The sequence below is a fragment of the Danio rerio genome, chromosome 8 (genome assembly GCF_049306965.1).
Source record: "Danio rerio strain Tuebingen ecotype United States chromosome 8, GRCz12tu, whole genome shotgun sequence".
NCBI lineage: Eukaryota > Metazoa > Chordata > Actinopteri > Cypriniformes > Danionidae > Danio > Danio rerio.
This window is the reverse complement of record NC_133183.1, coordinates 453,917-474,526: the sequence shown is the minus strand read 5'-3', so window position 1 is coordinate 474,526 and position 20,610 is coordinate 453,917. Positions and strand designations below refer to the sequence as shown.

The window sequence follows — 20,610 nt, the reverse complement described above, 5'->3', positions numbered from 1 at the left end:
CTGAAGTGTTGTTTAAGGCATTAATGGGAGCATTAAAATGTCCTTTACTCTTAACAGTATTGCATTACTTTTTGGTGTAAGTAATCGATCAAGTAATTGAGTTCTTTTTTGAGTTAAGTAACTAGTAACTGTACTTATCAGAGGTGGGAGTAAGTCACACATGTGCAAGTAACAAGCAAGTCTCAAGTCATAAGTCTTAAGCAAGTCAAGTCATTTTTTGTCAGACTCAAGTCAAGTCACTGCTTATTTCAAGTCACGTTAGGTCGTAGCCTGGTCTAGCAAGTCACTTTCAAGTCAATCTAATGATATATATATATATATATATATATATGAGCAATATCACACGAGTAGCAGTGCGATATGGCTGTATATCGGCACTGGTGGGAGGCGTGTGATGGCCAATATACAGCCATATTGCACTGCTACTCGTGTGATATTGCGTTTATACAACAGTTTGACGGCATAATTGTGTATATAAAACAAAATCAAACACGGAAAGTTTTAAAACCCCTTTTGTATGAGGAACTACATTCTTCCACATTGGATTCAAATCATAAGCTGACAGTTAAACAGCTGAGCGTGCATCTTTTAAACTTTAGATCTGTAGTGTCTGCTTTCTGCTGGCTGTATGTGGGCGGAGTAATACACAAAGGGTAAAGAGGCAGTAGGAGTTATGATATTGCAGAATATCACACGGCTATCAGCCAATCAGATTTGAGAACCAGACAGAACTGTTGTGTATATATATATATAGATATATATATATCAGAATCAGATGGCTTTCTGCTTAGGGGAATGAGTGTGCTTACTTCAAAGTCATTAAAATATTACACTATTAATAAACAAGACCCTTAATGACAAAACCAATCCTAAAGTACGCAGGTACATTTTTGGGGGAGGGGGGGGGGATTGAATCAAAACGATAAGTTTTTCTTTTATTACAAAAAACATTATTGTGTTTAAAGTAAAGATCATCTTCCTCGAAGACATTTTGTACATTTCAATAACTCCAATAAAACAAATGTGTTGATTAGTGATATGAATGGCTAAGAATGAACTCTAAGGGTGCTTTCACACCTACACTTTTGTTTCGGAACGTATCTCGTTTGCCCAGTTAGCGCGGTTCGATTGGCATGTGTGAACAGGGCAATCGCGCTCTGTTCCGCGCCAAAGTAATTGCTCCGAGATCGCTTGAATGAGGTGGTCTCGGCTCGATTGAAACGAACCCTGGAGCGGTTCGATTGCAGTGAGAAAGTGATCAGATCCGAGCGCGGTTATATCACAGTGTTTTATGGATATGTAATAGGCTTACGGCTATATGAAGAGAGAATTATGAGTATGGCAGGAAGTTTCGTGAGTCTCCGGATGCCCGCAAACAAGTGATGATCTCTCGGTAATCTCGCGTCTCTCTCCCGGTCCTCAAATAGGCATCGTCGCGCACCCTTCTCACCCCTCCCCACCGTGTCTCTCCTCAGACACGTCACGCGTGCGCACCCTGTCAATCACCACCAAACCACCACCTCTCCTGACAGCTGAGTGGGACGCTGCAAAATAAACCCTGACACTCTGACCAATGTGAGGAGAGTTTACTCGCACGTGACTTGCTTTAGCTCTTTTGGTCCGATTAGAAACTTTGCAGTGTGAAAGCGAACCGCTCCAAGAGCAAAGAGCAACAACGTAACAATTTTAATCTCTGTTTCGGAACAACTGAATCGATTCACAGGTGTGAAAGCACCCTAAATGTCATTTTGAACCTTCAGATTCCAAATAATATATATATATATATATATATATATATAGCCCATTCCACACATACAGATGTTTTGAGATCCATGGTCTGAAATGGTTTCTTGTTTTGCCTAACTTAATTCTTCATTTTTTTCCACCGGTAAATTGTTTGTAGTAATGTTTGTACAATAATTTATTTTATTATGACAGTGTTATACACCGTTTACTGTCAATGGGTTAAAGTAAAAAAAAAAAACTGTTAAAAAAAAAAAACATCCACTTTCTCTTATTCAGGAGCCATGAGCACCGCTCACAGGTCAAAACTGCATCCCTCTTTCAAGTTCAAAGCAAACCTAAATGCCAAAGCATTATAGAAGTGTATATAAAATAGCCTGTGTATTAGCCTGATGACATCATCAAGTTTGGTTAAATTAGGCGGATACAAAACAGTGTAGAAGAATGATAATGACTGTCACTAAATATACACAAGCACTGAGTCATATATAAAAGTATAAGTTTTGATTAGCTGTCTTGTTTGTAAACTTTAAACCCGTACAATAGGCTATCTTTGGCGGAGCGCCTTACATTTTTCATCACAGCATTATCTGATGGCCGAATAGCAAATGAATTGTTCAAATGAATCTAATGAATCATTTAAAGCGGTTCTTCTTAATGAACCGAATGATCCAGTCCAGCAAATTCAACCGATTCTTTCAGACCGATCTGAGAAGCGATGAGCTGCTAATACTGCGCATGCGTAACTTCTGGTTTTGTTTTTAAATGCTGAATATAAAACAAACGTTGTGTATTTAACAAAGACAAGTCCTTTTTCAAGTCATTTAACTCAAGTCCAAGTCAAGCCTCAAGTCCTGACAGTCAAGTCCAAGTCAAGTCGAGTCTTTTTTGGATATTTGTCAAGCAAGTCTCAAGTCCTACATTTTGTGACTTAAGTCTGACTCGAGTCAAGTCATGTGACTCGAGTCCCCCCTCTCTAGTATATAGGTACTTTTTTTCTGTAACTAGCGCAACCCTGGCGAGGGAATAGCACTTTAGATGGCGCAAGCGTCTCATCACACCGTGATTAAGTCAACATTCACTAATGCATTACTAAAAGCAGAAGTTTGCTAGTTAGGAATAGTTCACGCACTGCGAGTTAACCAGCTAACAAAGACTAATCTACAATCATTAGCTAATGTTTTACAGATGTACAGTGTATAAATGTACTGCTCATTGATGAAATAGATTTACTAACACTAACAGAACCGTAATGTATAATGCCATCCAGCATCTTCACTCTTTCTGAACAGTTTTGATCGTGAAACTGCTCGCAGATTGATCAGTGTGAGGGAGAGCCAGTGTTTTTCTTCCAGTCTGCAGGAAGTGCAGCAGGAAGCGTGAGGGAGAGCCGCTTCCTGTCTGAGTGTGTCGCACCTGAAGGCAGCCCAGATGACCAAACTGAGCGGCGACGTGAACCGCAGAGTTCCCGTTCTGATCCTGCTCGTCCAGAGAGATGGCCTGCTCCTGCATAAACTGCAGCAGCCACAGCAGCACACGCTCCTGCAACACACACACACACACGTACATGCATGCGCATACACACACACACATAGAAAGAGAGAGAGTTTATTTATGGGATGTTGATCTCTGCTCTGTCGACTGCTGATGTTGATAATTCAACTCTGCAGCTTAACAAAGAGCCTTTATTGACATTTTAGTGGTTTAAAATAATATCAGAGATGATCTGTAGAGGAATAAGAGTGCAGAGTAAAAGTAAATGTGCTGCAGTTTATTGCAAGCTAATATGCAACACCAACACACACACAATACAGCACTGCACACTATTACACATGTGCAGAACACACACTTTTACACACTGATCAAGGTTAAAAGCTGCTGGAAGAGAGATCAAGATCCCATAATGCAACTCACCTGCAGAAATCAACATTAACTAAATAAAACATGAATCATTAAATACTGAAAACTGCTCATTCATGGATATTTTTCATAGTGAGTGTGTGTTTGTTTACTCCAGTCGCTCACCTGACCGTATCGAGCAGCGTAATGAATGAGGCTCGGGTGTTCTCTAGTACAGCTGAGCTCCGCGATGGCCTCCGTCTCGCTCACCATCCAGCGAACACACTCCAGATGACCGTTCTATACACACAAACACATCACATGACATGATATCACAGCTGCCACTCTTGATCTAGTGCTCACTCTAGATCATCTGATTGGACAAACGTCAGTACACGCCCATGAGTGCAGGATGATGTAATCAGTGAGTGTGGTCTGTTTTCTACATCAGCTAAACAGCTTCCATTAAAGTTAGAGCTGGGCGGACATTAATTAAAATTAAACACATTCAAATTAAAGTTTGTTTTGACATAATACACTCACCGGCCACTTTATTAGGCACACCTGTCCAGCTGTTAGTTAACGCAGATGTCTAATCAGCCAATCACATTGCAGCAGCTCACTGCATTTAGGCATGTAGACATGGTGAAGAGGATCTGCTGCAGGTCAGAGTGAGCATCAGAATGGGGAAGAAAGGGGATTTAAGAGACTTTGAACGTGGCATGGTTGTTGCTGCCAGACGGACTGCTCTGAGTATTTCAGAAACTGCTGATCTACTGGGATTTTCACGCACAACCATGCAGGGTTTACAGAGAATGCTCCGACAAAGAGGAAATATCCAGTGAGCGGCAGTTCTGTGGACGCAAATGCCTTGTGGATGAGGTCAGAGGTCAGAGGAGAATGGCCAGACTGGTTCCAGCTGATAGAAAGGCAACAGTAACTCAAATAAGCACTCGTTACAACCGAGCTCTGCAGAAGAGCATCTCTGAACACACAACACGGCCAACCTTGAGGCGGATGGGCTACAGCAGCAGAAGAGCACACCGGGTGCCGCTCCTGTCAGCTAAGAACAGGAAACTGAGGCTACAATTCACACAGACTCACCAAAACTGGACAATAGAAGATTGGAGAAACGTTGCTGCTCTGATGAGTCTCCATTTCTGCTGACACATTCGGATGCTCGGCTCAGACAACATGAAAGCATGGATCATCCTGCCTTGTATCAGCGGTTCAGGCTGGTGGTGGTGGTGTAATGGTGTGGGGGAGATTTTCTTTGGGTCCATTAGTACCAATTGAGCATCAACGCCACAGCCTACCTGAGTATTGCTGCTGACCATGTCCATCCCTTTATGAGCACAGTGTCTCCATCTTCTGATGCTACTTCCAGCAGGATAACGCAGCATGTCATAAAGCTCAATCATCTCAGACTGGTTTCTTGAACATGACGATGAGTTCACTGTACTCAAATGGCCTCCACAGTCACCAGAGCTCAATCCAATAGAGCAGCTTTGGGATGTGATGGAACGGGAGATTGGCATCATGGATGTGCAGCCGACAAATCTGCAGCAACTGTGTGATGCTATCATGACAATATGGAGCAAAATCTCTGAGGAATATTTCCAGCAGCTTGCTGAATCTCTGACAAGGATTAAGACAGCTCTGAAGGCAAAAGGGGTCCAACCCGGTACTAGAAAGGTGTGCCTAATAAAGTGGCCAGTGAGTGTATGTTATACACATACATAGAAACAAAACTATACAAAACAATTTGACTACATAGTTATTTAAATATAATTTGTATCATATATATTATATTATAATGAACATAAATAAACATTTGTTCATAGAAATGCATGCATTCGATATCTATATATTAATAATAAATATGCACAGCGCACACACTTTTATAATGTCAAAAACTTTTATTGTGGATGTGATTTACTGTGATTAATGTGTGTCCAGCACTACCTCATAGTTTTCGTGCTTGGTGTGAACGAGCCCTAAGTGTTGATTTTCAGCTACTGGAGAGGCGGGGTTAAACTTGGTAAACACCTCTGATTGGTCAGATTTGCCTAAACACCCAATGCATGCGATTCATTTAGTTTATTAAATATATTTAGTTTATTGTTTATTTATAGTGTGCAGCTGTACTGTGACTGTGTGTGTGTGTGATGTGACACACACCCGTACGCTGAGTCCTGCAGGCGTGAGCTGCTGTTTATTGCGTTCGTTCAGGCAGTCTTCACCCATGAGAGACGTCAGGTGCTGCAGACAGTCTGTGTGTCCCTGAGCCGCAGACACGTGCAGAAGATTATTCCCGTCCTCGTCTCTGATCAGCTCCAGATTCTCCGCCGCAAAGTGAGGCTGTGCAACACACATGACAATTCTCATTCCTGAGCAATATTGAAAACAACACATCAAAGCACATCATTTGATTCAAAATGGACGCATTTTACAGAGTTTTCAGCATTTCACTTTTCTGCCATCACTTAATTTACCGCAAAGTCCAGCAAATGTTGGAAAATACTGTGTGAAGTTTGCATTTTTGTAAATTTCCTGCATATTTTGCATGGTTGAGACACTGTTTAAATTCCTGCTGTGCCACAGAGCACCATCTGCATAGTTTTACATTTAAAAGCATGATCAGATGTGTACATCTGTGTCTATTTTCACAGTAAAACAATAAAAGAAATGCTGCAAAATTTGACACAAAAACTCACCACATAATCAAGCATTCAGATCAGATTTTTTTTTGCATAATCCTAGAGGTACTGACAAGCTGTACATGCGTCTCTGCTGTTTCTAGAGAGCGTGTGTTTGAGTTTGAGCTGAGAACAGCACACAGATGATGTTCTCCAGCTCTCTGACACTGACCCTTTCAGCCTTTGATCCTGATTGTGGCGTTTTGGTGACTGTCACTTTAAATGCAAATGAGATTGAGCTCTTTTCTGAAGAGGGCGGAGCTACAGACACCTGTGGCTGCATCCCAATAGGCATACTAACATACCATACGATTCATCTTCCAGCAGGACAGTGACCCAAAGCACACCGCCAACATATCAATGGAGTAGCACAACAACTCTGTGAATGTCCTTGAGTGGCCCAGCCAGAGCCCAGACCTAAATCCTATTGAGCATCTCTGGAGAGATCTGAAAATGGCTGCACACTATCGCTTCCTATTCAACCTGATAGAGCTTGAGAGGTGCTGCAAAGAGGAATGGGCAGAAATTCCCAAAGACAGGTGTGCAGAGCTTGTGCATCATATTGAGGCTGATTTTAAAGTGCTTCTCCTCCTAAACCTTTCAAGCTATATCCTTCAAACTTTCGTCAAACCTTCATACTGGTCTGACTCGGGTTGCTATGTCTTTTCTAACAGATCCGACTTTAAGTTTTCCGAAAAACAACCTAGAAATTTCCCAAGAGTCCCATTGACTTCTGGCCTCATTCAACTCCAACTGACGACCTTTGAACTTACTAGCCACTCCCTAGCAACCAATATCAGCACCCTAGAAACTGTCTCATAGACTGTGACTAGCTATTCTAACGCATGCTAATAATTCTAACATTCTACTGACATGCTAATCGTGCTAGAAATATGCTAGTGACATGCTAGTCATGCTAGCACATGCTAATTCATGTTGGAATCATGTTAACAACATGCTAATTCAAGCTGGAATCAGGCTAGTTATATGCTAATTCATGTTAAAATCATGCAAGTTCGAGTTAGAATCAGGCTAGTTACATGCTAATTCATTCTAGAATCATGTTAACAACATGCTAATTCTTGCTCGAATCGTGCTAACAACATACTAATTCAGGTTGGAATCATGTTAACAACAATCTAATTCATGCTAAAATCATCCTAACAACATGCTAATTCATGTTTAAATCATGCTGGCAACACGTTTATTCATGTTGGAATCATGTTAACAACTTGCTAATTCATTCTAAAATCATGCTAATTCATGCTAAAATCATCCTAACAACATGCTAATTCATGATAGAAACATGCTAATTCATGTTGGAATAACGCCAACAATATGCTAATTCAAGCTAGAATTATTCTGACAACATGCTAATGTAACCCCGTCGGTCCTATGCCACCCAACCCGCTCCGAGCTGGTTTTGAACCGGCGACCTTCCGCATGGAAGTTGGTTGCTCTACCAAGGAGGCTAAAGACCATGGCCTCTAGTGTTTGTCACTAGAGCACCTTTAGAGGTCAGAGGAGTGAGGTTTACCTGCACAGCACTCACTAGCTGGCCTCCGTTACACTAATTCATGCTAGAAACATGCTAACAATATGCTAATTCATGCTAGAAACATGCCAATTCATGCTAAAATCAAGCTTACAATATGCTAATTTATGTTGGAATCATGCTAACAACACTTTAATTCATGTTGGAATTATGTTAACAACATGCTAATTCATGCTAAAATCATGCTAACAACATGCAAATTCATGCTAGAAACATGTTAAGAACATGCTAATTTGTGCTCGAATCGTGCTAACAACATACTAATTCATGTTGGAATCATGTTAACAACATGCTAAAATCATGCTAACAACATGCTAATTCATGTTGGAATCATGCTAACAACACATTAATTTATGGTGGAATCATGTTAACATGCTAATTCATGCTAAAATCTTGCTAACAACATGCCAATTCATGCTAAAATCATGCTAATAACATGCTAATTCATGCTAGAAACATGCTAGCAGCATGCTAATTTATTTTAGAAATATGCTAATAACATGCTAATTACTTAGAATCATGCCAATTCATGCTAGAATCATGCTGACTCATGCTATTACCACCGTCAGACACAGTAATCAACTTTAAATCTTTTCACTGGCTTGCTTCAGTCTTTAAGTGGTTGCATTGTTGACTGCAGGGATCTTAAACATTCTTTTAGGCAACTTGAAACTTTTTCAAACTGAACAAACTGCTTCCTCAAGCCACCATAAACATTGTCCTCAAACTTTACTATCTAGTATTCGTATAACATCTCCCCTTTAATGCAGACTTACTAGTTCTGAAAACAAAACCACATGATTATTAGTCAAACTCAAATCCTTTCATCAGTGAAATCTCTCACCAGCAGAGAGATCTGTCCATCTCTCACGATATTCAGGATGTTTTGGCTCTTCTTGGCCTCCTCGTCCACTTCTCGAGACACTCCTCTGGCTTGTTTTCTGGATGCGTGTCCGCCGTCAGCTCCGGTTTTGCTGTCCGGGATCTGCTCGTGTGTGTTCTCGAACCCGAGACTCTGCGCTCGGAGATCTGCAGATTTCGACTTCCTCATGACGGGCGACAGCACACAGAACTGCGTCCCGCTGCTCAGGCTCTCAGAGTGCACCAGTGTGTGTGTGTTCCCTGCAGAGGGCGCTCGAGGCAGCGTCGCCGCCTGCTGAGTGCACTTGATGTAGGGCACGTCCAGGATCTCGTCCATGTCCAGGTCGTAGTGCTCTAGTTCCCCAAACAGGGCTGCGTTCACCACAGGGAGATTTCAGAAGACGTAAAAACAACTGACTATTGGTCAAACTTTATCATCAACTGAAGAAAAATAATATGTTACTTATTATTATTTATTACAATAACAATATAAATTATAATAATATTTATATTATAACAAAATAATAATATGGTTAATAATATTATATTATTAATATATTGTTATAACAAATAATTTTATTATTTATATTATTATTATTATATTGTCATAACATAAATAATATTATTATTTATATTATTATTATATTGTCATAACTTAAATAATAATAATATTATTATTATTATATTTTCATAACTTAAATAATATTATTTATATTATTATATTGTCATTCCATGAATAATATTATTTATATTATTATTATTATTATAATTATTATATTGTCATAACTTAAATAATATTATTTATATTATTATTATTACATTGTCATAACTTAAAATTATTATTTTATTATTATTATTATTACTATTATTATATTGTCATTACATAAATATTATTATTATATTATTATTATTAGTATAATTATTATTATTTTGTCATAAGTTAAATAATATTATTATTATATTGTCATTCCATAAATAATATTATTTATATTATTATATTGTCATAACTCAAATAATATTATTTGTATTATTATTATTATTATTATATTGTCATTACAAAAATATTATTATTATATTATTATTATATTGTCATACCATTATTATTATTATTATTATTATTATTATATTGTCATACCATAAATAATATTATTTATATTATTATTTTTATTATTATTATTATATTGTCATAACTTAATATTATTTATATTATTATTATTATATTGTCATTACATAAATAATAATATTATTATTATATTGTCAAAACTTAATATTATTATTTTAATATTATTATTATTATTATATTGTCATAACTCAATATTATTTATATTATTATTATTATTATATTGTCATTACATAAATATTATTATTATATTATTATTATATTGTCATACCATTAATAATATTATTTTATTATTATTATTATTATTATTATATTGTCATGCCATAAATAATATTAATCATATTATTATTATTATATTGTCATAACTTAATATTATTATTTTATTTTATTATTATTATTATTATATTGTCATAATTCAATATTATTTATATTATTATTATTAGTAGTAGTATTATATTGTCATTATTATTTATATGATTATTATCTAAATAATAATAATACTAATATTGAAATAAAGCTGACTGCTGACCCTGGTTGATGAGGCCTCTGCTCTTGCTGGGCTCCTCTTTCCCGCTTGGTGTGTCCGTCTCTGAGCTCTTCCCTTCAGTCTCCGTCTGTGTCTGCGTCTCCTCCGGCTGGTGTTTGAGTGGAGAGACGCGTTTAACAGGACGGAATTTACTGTAGACGTCTGCGATACCGGTGGGTTTGAGTCCTGCACCGCTGTGAGACGCCGCACTACGAGGCCAGTTAATGGCCAGAGCTGAAAACACACAGAACAGAGAAAATCAAGAATGGATTAGAGGGTTTTCTTGGCTAGTTTTTAACATCAGAAGGCACTCTAGGCCAGTGATTACCAAAGTGAGGGTCACGAGACAACGACAGGGGGTTGCTTGGGGATTTCCAAAAGTTAAATAAATTTTATGAAACTATTCGAATGACTATATTTTATCCAAAACAAACAGAAGATAACAACAGTTGTTAATAGTTACATATAAAAAAAACAACAACACGCAAATAAAAAGCCATCAGCCTGTACATTTCATAGGATTAGTGTTTACACGTCAGATTAATAACTCAGCAATAGCGTCAGCTGCAGCATGTTGATTTTATAGCAGCAGGTTAAACTTTCTGACAGCTTGATGGCAAATCAAATACATACAAATAAATACAGGCCACAACTGAACATTGAGGATGATCATCGAGTGGCGGTCTTTAAAATAAACCAAGAACAGACGTGTGCTGAAAACATTGTTCCCACTAGCAGAGGTCTGCACGGGGCTGATTTTTCAGTCCTGCTCCCGTGTGCACATTCACGTTATCTAATATGTAACATATGGTGCTCTGTGGCACAGCAGAAACACGAACACTGTCCAGAGTCTTATATGGGACAGCTGCCGACTTGCAGCTGCTGTACCTCTAGTCACTAGTAGAGAAGAATGCAGACCTCTACCCACTAGTCTCCTTAGGTGAAGTTAATAATAAATCAAATTAATAAATGACATTGAAATTATATGGTTGTTAGACTGTGTTGCACTTATTTGTGTTGTCATTACGCTCATATTTATATAGGTCTATTGCCGTGTGCGCAACATTTATATATTTATTACCACCTCAGAAGATAGGGGGCAGCAGATGAAGCGCAAGGCTAGTTTTTAATAGTGCTGTAAGCTAGTTTTAAACAGCAGATAGCGCTCAAGGCTAGTTTTTAAAGGGTCACGAAACACCAAAACACATGTGTTTAAGCTGTTGACAGTGGTATATGTGTCCCACACTGCTAAAAACACTATTAGGACACCTATATCTCACTAAAAAGTGTAAATTGGATGTTTTTGCGTTATTTTAAGCAAATTCGTACTTCCTGTTTGAAACTAATTTTTGAAGCTGCATCACGGTCATGACATAATAGCGTGTATTCCAGCGTGCAGACTGGACGTCTGTGCCAGAGTGTGTCTTATTACGTCTTACAGTGTGCTGCATTAATGCATGAGTAAAGCTTGGTTCAAACCAATCAGCGCGCTCTATTGTGCAGCTTCATTAATATTCATTACTGTCACAGACGACAGAGACGCCACGTTGTGTTGGCAAAACAAGCGTGAAGTGTTGCTTTTATAGTTTGCTGCAGTGAAGTTTTGTTTTCATTTTCTCTCTGTGAGAGCGCAGCTGGAGTCACGTGTGGATTAACAGTGTACGCGACGCTCGACAACAATAACTTACGTGTCTAAGGAGGATTATTGTTTACCTGAGAGCTGTTCTGATCTGCAAATGCTGAGATCCGGATTCGCTTGTAGTCTCCTCTTAATAAAGACGCGGCTCTAGTTGCTGGTGATTGTCCTGTCTCTACAGATTTGGTAAGTGAGCGACCAGTGCTCTTTGTTTATTCATTTCGTATTTTATTCATATCGAACAAACTATTGCACCGAGTGTAAACAAGTTAGCTTTACAACCAAACTATAACCTCATGTAGGATTTAGTGACCGGAATAACACACGCGGCTTTCTGACACTACCTGCCGAGTGCATTTAAGTTTCCGGGAAATGCTGAAGGTTTTTTTCTGTCATTCGCCGTGTGGTATCAAACATTGCCTGAAAATACACGCTTAGAGCAGCTCCTCGAATCAAATATCTCGTTTGTCGCGAGGGGCATGAATGAATTCCCTGAATGAAAGAGCCAAACTGCAGTTAAAGTCCACCATTTAATCATTTGTCAAATAATTCGACTACAGACGTCCATGTAAACAGTCCCTTTCTCCCCTGTTGGGTGTGTGTTTTGACTCTGAAACTTGCGCGTGCCCAAATAGACACTCCCACACCAAGCCTCTTTTCTTCCTCCGACACTCCCCCCTAAACAGAGCTGGACACGCCCACTTTTCTGACTTTTTCCAAAGTAGAGGTGTGAAAACACCCTGCTGAAACAAGAGGGTTTCATGGCCCTTTAATAGGGCTGTCTGTAAAGCAGAGCGCCATCTGCTGGTGAAACTATAAACAAGTGTGTGAATGAGCGCAGTACCTTGTCTCTCGTCGTTCTGTCCATCATGTCTCCGGCACAGTTCAGGAATGCTCTTAGATGAGTACTGTACAACACACACACACACACACACACACATTAGGAAACACTGCTATCAGTTTAACTTCAGCACTGCACATGTAAACATTTACAGTACACTTTAACAAGTCAAACAAAGCAGTTTATCTAGATCAGGGTTTCAGGGATTGACGGAAAGCTAATAATTTATTGATAAAACTTTAATTATATAATAGTAAACAATAATAGCTTGAAATAATCAAAATAAAATATATACTAAAAATGAAAACTCTAAATTTACGATAAATAAAACGTCCTAATATGTATTCAATCCAATATGAAATAAGCAAAATCAAAGCAAAAACACTAACCCAAATATTAAATATATGTTTTTGTTGAGCTTTAACAGATAATCATGAATATGTAAATATAATGATGTGACTAAAAGCATTAAAGTATTTTCGATTTTTAAAACAGCTGCTGATGGAAAATAGTAAATAATCGCTGACCATGTAAATAACCACGAGTACATGAAATCTGCTTTATAATAATAATAATAATAACCTGATAATAATAATTAGCAGTTACAGTATAATGAACATGATTTGGATTATGGGATGCAAATCTACTCAACTGTGCATCTGCCATTTTTAAATATAATCTGCATATTTCATAAGTACTCACAGGTAAATCATCAGTGAAGTCAATCTCATCCAGATCCAGATATTCAGGAACGTCCATCTTCAGTCAGCATGCTGAAAAACACCAGATTATTACCAATCGACAATCAATAACTGATCCACACTTTATCATTACACAAACTGCAACTGCTGCATCAGTGTGACATCATTCTGAGCCATGCGGCGGGGCTTCAGCTCAACCCACATCGGATTGGACAGTGGACGTGAAAGTGGGCGTGGTTACAAAAGACTATATAAACTTATTGAAATAAAAACATGATGTTGGTATAGAGTAAATTTAGTATGTTTTGCTACAGCTAAATGCTTCAGATTTAAAGTTCATCTTCATCAAGTGATGATGCCAACCACAGAGCACTTCTAGAGGTCTCCATAATCCTGGACCAGGCCGTATCCTGAGCTGCTGCTGTGGTGGTCATGGAGGAGTGGAGAGCATGAGACTGATTCCTGAAAGACCTCAGTGACAGACGAGTGTCCGCATTGATCCTGAAGGGCCGGCCTGAACACTAGCCGGTGACCTCTCCCACCTGCAGCTTCTCCACGATGGATGTCCAGCGCTCTCCAGCCTCCGGCGCCTAGACTGCAGCTCTGCACAAGAAGTCTGGCCAGAGGAGAAATGGTCGTGCCCAACTGAGCCTGGTTTCTCTCAAAGTTTCTCTCCTTCACTTTGGTCAGTTGGTGAAGTGTGTTCCTCCACTCCTCCTGCTTGGTTTGGGTCTTGTGGAGCTGTGCATGGATGGATTTGATCTTCAGTTTGGACTCTCAGCAGTGAGGATTAAACCACACTGAACTTTAACTCTGAACACTGTTTGAGTTTACTATAATCTTCTGTGTTCAGCTGCTGACACAATCTACACCAAAGGTCTTAAGCTGGATTCCAGGGGCCTGTTTCAGAAAGGAGGTTAAGTGAAAACTCCGAGTATTTTAACCCTGAAATGAGAGAAACTCTGGGTTTTCCGTTTCAGAGTGGCAGGTTTGTTAAACTGGAGAATGCAGGGTAAGTCAAGCCTGTTTCTGAAAGAAAGGTAACTTCAACTCAGAGTCAGTTACTGTGGTCACTTACAATGTGAATCTAACCTGGTCAGGAGCAGGTTTTATTCTCTAAACTCAGAGTTTCTGTCGGTCTCCTCCCCTTTTTTCAGATTTAATATAAGTCTTTTGCGTCTCTAGAATGTGTATATAAAGTTTCAGCTCAAAATACCCATCAGATTTTTCATTATACCTTTTACAAGATGCTGTTTTATACACATTTCCAGCAGGGGGTGGTTTTGTTGTACTGCGCCTTTAAGCCGAGTTCTGCCCGCCTACTGTTTCTACGTGCCTTCCCACATGCTTTAATCTCCTCCCTCGGCTGCGTCAGACAACAGACAGACTTAAAGGAAGCAGGTCTCACGAAGCGTTTGTGAGATACTACAGTAAGAACTAACCCTTACTAATCAGAATTTGTTGTGAAGTTGCATTGATGAGTCACACACAATATCATTACAAAGTTCATGCGCGCACACACACACACACAGAGATACACACGCACACCGCAGCTGACACACACACACACACACGCAGGCAGGCAGGCAGATAGAGCGCTCTTAGCACTGTTTATGCACTCAAGTGTGTCAGGATACAGGCTAACCTCCAGTACTGTGTGGATATCTGTTATGCTAATGTACAAAATAAACCTGATTTAACTTCCACAAACCGGGATTGAAGCTTCTTCTTTTATAATTGTTCTGACACGCGGCTGTGCTGATGCAGTAAAGCTGAAGTAAAACGCTGTAATTAATTACACACATACTCTGTTTTAAAACACTTTAAACATGTGAAACTTACTCTTAATCACATTTGATGATGATCGCTGATCCTAGCGGCCAGAACAGACCTTTTATTCCCGGTTGCTTTGCGTATGTCTGTCTGGTCTTGTTGACATATACACGCGACTACCGGAACATGTTAATGCGCGCAGCTGTCAATCACTTCGGTGGGCGGGGGGATCGCACTCCTACATAAAGTTGCGGTGGGTTTAAAACCGCTCTAATTGGTCCACCATTTTTATGTTGTTAAATTGAAAAAAAAGGACTGAGTGTGTTTATATCACCCCAATATGATGGGCTATACACTATATATACACATATGTTTGTCCAAATAGCTTGAAAAGTAGATTTTTTTACCACAGGTGCCCTTTAAAGATGAAGCTGTATTTCTGGCCTTAGCCTTACGTCTCCAGACACCTATTTTAATGCTCATTTTGGATACGTGCATAAAAAGGATTAATGGAAACGTCATGATGCACTTAACTTTTGAAAATATGCATTAAAAACATGCGCATAACTGAGAGGATAAACTTTTATTCACTAGAAAATATGCGCATAAACTACGACGGAAACACTTTTACTGAACAAATTACAGTATGTGCATAAAAAAGGTCATCAAATGATGATGGAAATGTGTGTGAATGGACAAACCAGCAGGCTGAGCACACTGTAACACGTCTGAAATGTTGTTTTAGTCATTCTAAAATGCCTCAACTGTTTGCGTATTAGTGTATATTATTAATTACCTCCGAGCGTCTGGAGCGTGTCAAGATCTCCGCGTTTCATGGCTTTAAACGCCCCCACGTGTTCATTGTATGTCAGCATTGTCTTCTGAGGCGCGAGTACATTTATTAAATAAAGAAATAATTGACGCAGATTCTTCTTCCTCAGTAAATTCTGTTTTTACTCTAGATATTTGGTGCCCGTTTAATCAGGAAGTGAGGTTTTTTTTTTTGACTCGTTGGATGGAAACTTTATTTTTATTATTTTTTAAACTTTATTTTTCATCTTTTATTCCAGTTTTGCACATAAATTAATGTAATTTATTTGGCTGGAAACAAAGATATTTCCTACATTTTAGTCACACACAGAACACAGTCACGTACGAGAATGGCTTGTCTTTTTTAATAAATAATTAGCTTGAATTCATTGACCTTCGACGTGTACTGTTGTAGATTAATGGGATTATTATTCTTTCTAAAGAGTATTTTTAGCACTGCTTACCTTCTAAATGTTAAATAAACCTCTATCACTTGATCAATAAAAAAGGCAGACACACAAGTGCCCTGTTAAATCTATTAAAACTGCTAAACGTGTATAAAAGTTTAGAAAAATGTATAAACGTCACACATTACATTACTTATTTTAATTTACTTTAATGTTTAAATACTTTAAATGTAAAACTACGCATTAACTTGAGCAACTCCAGACTGTCTCTGTTTCACTGATGGTTGTTTCTTTTAAATATACTGTATACGCTCATATTTGCTATAACTTTGCATGATCACATCAAGTTCAGCTGGAGAAAGAAATGCTGATCTCTTTTTTGAAGATGTTGCCATGGTCACTCGTAATATCTGCCCTCCATTGATAATGCCTTTTTATAGTTGCAGTGTGCACGCTTAACTCGGAGTTGGTCTACTCAAAGTTGATTGACCTAACTCAGATCCGCTATTCTGAAACCTGCTTTATTCAGTGTTAAATGCTAATAATGTGAGTTTGACATGACATTTATTGCCATATACTGAAACCCGCAGCAGATAGTTCAGCTCAGATCTGGAGAATAGAATAAAGTATCTGAAACTGATCTTCAGAACTGAGACTCGGTGCAAACCAACACATATCAGTGATTCAGCATCTACATTTAATCATGTTAAAGAGGGTTAATATGTGTTCATTAGGTTATAAACCTGACCATTGCGCTGGAGTGCAGTGAGTGCTCTATTCTGTGCTCATGAATGACTGCAAACTGCTCATCACGGTGCATCTCGTCGTGTAGCGTGTTGATAAGACACGAGGTTACAATGTGACCTGCTCACCTAACGTTTACACTTGTAATATTTATATTATTTGGTAATTAATAACCTCATGTGGAACTCTGAATCTGCGTCTCATTTCAGAGTCTGCTACTGTCCACCAGAGGTCACATTTCAGTCACTGACGCATGCTTTAAGAGACTTCCTGACTGACTGAATGAATGAAATACGCTGTTTTCCACAATCTGGCAACCCGGGTGCTGAAATATAATTGGCTAAACTGGCATTGGGCGGGTTAAAGAGACGTTCCGGCACGTAATGCACATTTTCAAAGCAGAATATCTGACTTCAGCATTAGGCATGGGTACCGAAACTATGTACTTTATCCGTCTCAGTGATTTTTATTATGAAAGACCGAAGTATCAATAAGCTCTGACATTACCGGTTCTGCTATCGGTACTGGAGAACTGTTGCTGAATAAACATTACCTACAGTAGCATTATTTAACTGACCAACCTCGTCTGCACAGTTGGCAATCTCACATGAGAAATGCTCGTGTTTCCGGCCAGCATGTCACACAGACGCGCCCTCACACAGCTCGTAAGCTTGCGGAGTGAACCAAACGGGTTGCATGGACAGCGACAATGCCCGTTGGAACAAACGCAACAAGTTGTTTTGTATAAGCGGAAACGAGAGCAATCTGGCTCAGTGAAAGTGTCTTTAACCGCAATGAAAAGTTTTTGACTGCCTATAGCTACTGACGGTAACGTTACATCATGCACATCGTTATGCCAGCAGTCAATCACCTAAATTATTATAACATTAACAGTTAAATCAACACACACGTTCGGTTATGGCCCGTTTCTACTGTCAAAAAGTGACCGAACCAAACCGTACAGTATCACTATTTCTGCATCCTTTCGAAAGGCTACCAAACAGGAGAAAGGGTACCAAAATAATAATAATCCAACCCGAACCCCCCTTGGCTACAGGCCTGACTAGTTAATTTAACCTAATAAATTGTATGAAGAGAGGATTAAATAATAATATAATAAATTAATGAAATAATAATAATAATAATAAATATATATAAATATATATTTATATATATATATATATATATATATATATATATATATATATATATATATATATATATATATATATATATAAGCAATAACACACTCTTAGCAGTGCGATATGGCTGTATATCGGCACTGGTGGGAGTCCTGCTACGTGTGATATTGCGTTTATACAACCGTTTGATGCCATAATCGTGTATATAAAAACAAAATCAAACATGGAGAGTCTTAAAAACCCTTTTGTATGAGGAACTACTTTCTTCCGCGTTGGATTCAAATCATAAGCTGACAGTTACACAGTTGAGCGTGCATCTTTTACACTGTAGATCTGTAGTGTCTGCTTTCTGCTGGCTGTATGTAGGCGGAGTAATACACAAAGGGTAAAGAGGCTGTACGGGAACTAGACAGAACTGTTGTATAAATTATATATATAAATTTTATATATATAAATTTTATATATATATATATATATATATATATATATATATATATATATATATATATATATATATATATATATACACATGTATATATATATATTAGGGATGTAACGGTATCAGAATTTCACGGTACGGTAATACCTCGGTATGAATGTCACGGTACGGTATTTGTTGAATCATTTACAGGAAAAAACAAAACTTATGAAAATACTCCAAAAAAGTGCCAAAAGTGTCAATGACATACAAATTAGTCATCTATCTGTAAGCTTTGAAACACTAACTTCAATTTTAATAACAAAAAAATATTAAACCATGTAAAAAAAATAAAGTTTCAATTTAGTATTGTTGAAAACTCATCACATTCAACATTTAATCACACACTCACTCAGATAGAGATGGGTTTTAAGAAAAATTATCATATAAATATAATCTGGTAAAAGCTGGTATCTCTGGGTATTTACAATGTCCCCTGCAACAGAAAATCCCCTCTCATTTGGGACTGAGGTTTCTGGGACAAGAGAGATATGACTTGGCCCAGGTTGACAGCAGTGGGTAACGTTGTGCATTGTCTTTCCCCCACTTGAGAGGATAAACCATGAGTGAGATAGATCTCATGTCTGCATCAATCTGAACAGTGTGCTGTGTTTCTGCAGTCTCCATGACTGATTTTTAGTCGTATTCCCCAACTTGCAGGCACGTGCACACATAGGGCTCAACCTGTGCAGTGCACATGCCCTTTTTAGTCTTGGATAGAAAGTTCCCTTCCAAAATGATCAAAAGTGCCCCCGCGACGCGACATACCCCCCGTCCCCGCTTTACAGTACACGCGCGACAACACAGCTGATATGAACTCGTGCGACAACACCGCTATTCAGTACGCGCGCGACAACACAGCTGATTAGAACGCGCGCGACAACACCGCTATTCAGTACGCGCGCGACAACACCCGCTTTAGGGTTTTCCAGCTCTTTTTCATCCCCGCTTCTAGCAGCACACTCCATTTCCGCATTACTGGATCTGTAGCGACAACAGACCGCAAAGGATGATGGTCAAGCATGGGCTGATGGCAATTGTAGTTTTCGCTACCTCCTGTTCGCTTCATTCGCCTGAGCAAATTTTCTCAGAAGACCTATAGTTTTACCGAGTCATGCGACTTCGGTAATATCGAAAAAAATTAATATTGCGGTATGACGGTATTTACAATACCGTTACATCCCTAATATATATATATATATATATATATATATATATATATATATATATATATATATCAATGTCAAGTGCAAACCTACAGCGTTGGTTTGAGAGAACTGGTTAGAAGCGCTCGAGAAATGAAGATTAATTGAACGGAATAAAGCTTTAAATGTTTTATATTTGTACGCATCTTCTATAGCTGTAACTTATATTTCTACAATTAAAATATGTTTTTACTTCTTATTGTACTCCATAATTTAGATTATTACTGATATTTTAGTTTTTGTAAGGTCAGAGGCGGTTGTATAATCATTTTACTGCATATTGTACTGTGTTTGTGGCATAATATTTTCACTTTAATTTGATTTTAAGCACTGATTAACATTAACTAGCGGTTGGTGGGTGAGTTGGTTGAGTGATTTATAACTGATGAAAACTTTATTCTTCAGAAAAACTGATCAATCCAATACAATAAAAGCAGAAATATGACAAGTATACATATTTTCTCTCTCTCTCTCTCTCTCTCTCTCTCTCTCTCACACACACACACACACACACACACACACACACACAC

General features: G+C 38.4%; 2 protein-coding genes across 3 annotated transcripts in view; both read right to left on the bottom strand.

The window, feature by feature from the left end:
- dmxl1 (Dmx like 1) overlaps nucleotides 1-20,610 on the bottom strand; it is a 372,767-nt gene that overhangs the window by 168,761 nt on the left and 183,396 nt on the right. The gene's annotated exons all lie outside the window — the stretch shown is intronic.
- sncaip (synuclein, alpha interacting protein) overlaps nucleotides 1-20,610 on the bottom strand; it is a 28,652-nt gene that overhangs the window by 7,619 nt on the left and 423 nt on the right. Inside the window, exons 2-8 of one of the 2 annotated variants that reach the window (XM_009303688.5) lie at nucleotides 13,523-13,593; nucleotides 12,824-12,887; nucleotides 10,347-10,577; nucleotides 8,681-9,069; nucleotides 5,764-5,943; nucleotides 3,769-3,882; nucleotides 3,160-3,285 (exon numbers count right to left, since the gene is read on the bottom strand). In XM_009303688.5, the coding sequence (XP_009301963.2) occupies nucleotides 3,160-3,285; nucleotides 3,769-3,882; nucleotides 5,764-5,943; nucleotides 8,681-9,069; nucleotides 10,347-10,577; nucleotides 12,824-12,887; nucleotides 13,523-13,579 (1,161 nt within the window). In that variant the 5' untranslated portion in view covers nucleotides 13,580-13,593. Of the gene's footprint in view, nucleotides 1-3,159; nucleotides 3,286-3,768; nucleotides 3,883-5,763; nucleotides 5,944-8,680; nucleotides 9,070-10,346; nucleotides 10,578-12,823; nucleotides 12,888-13,522; nucleotides 13,596-20,610 lie in introns of those variants that run through there. The other variant, NM_001113636.2, reaches the window with a different exon arrangement.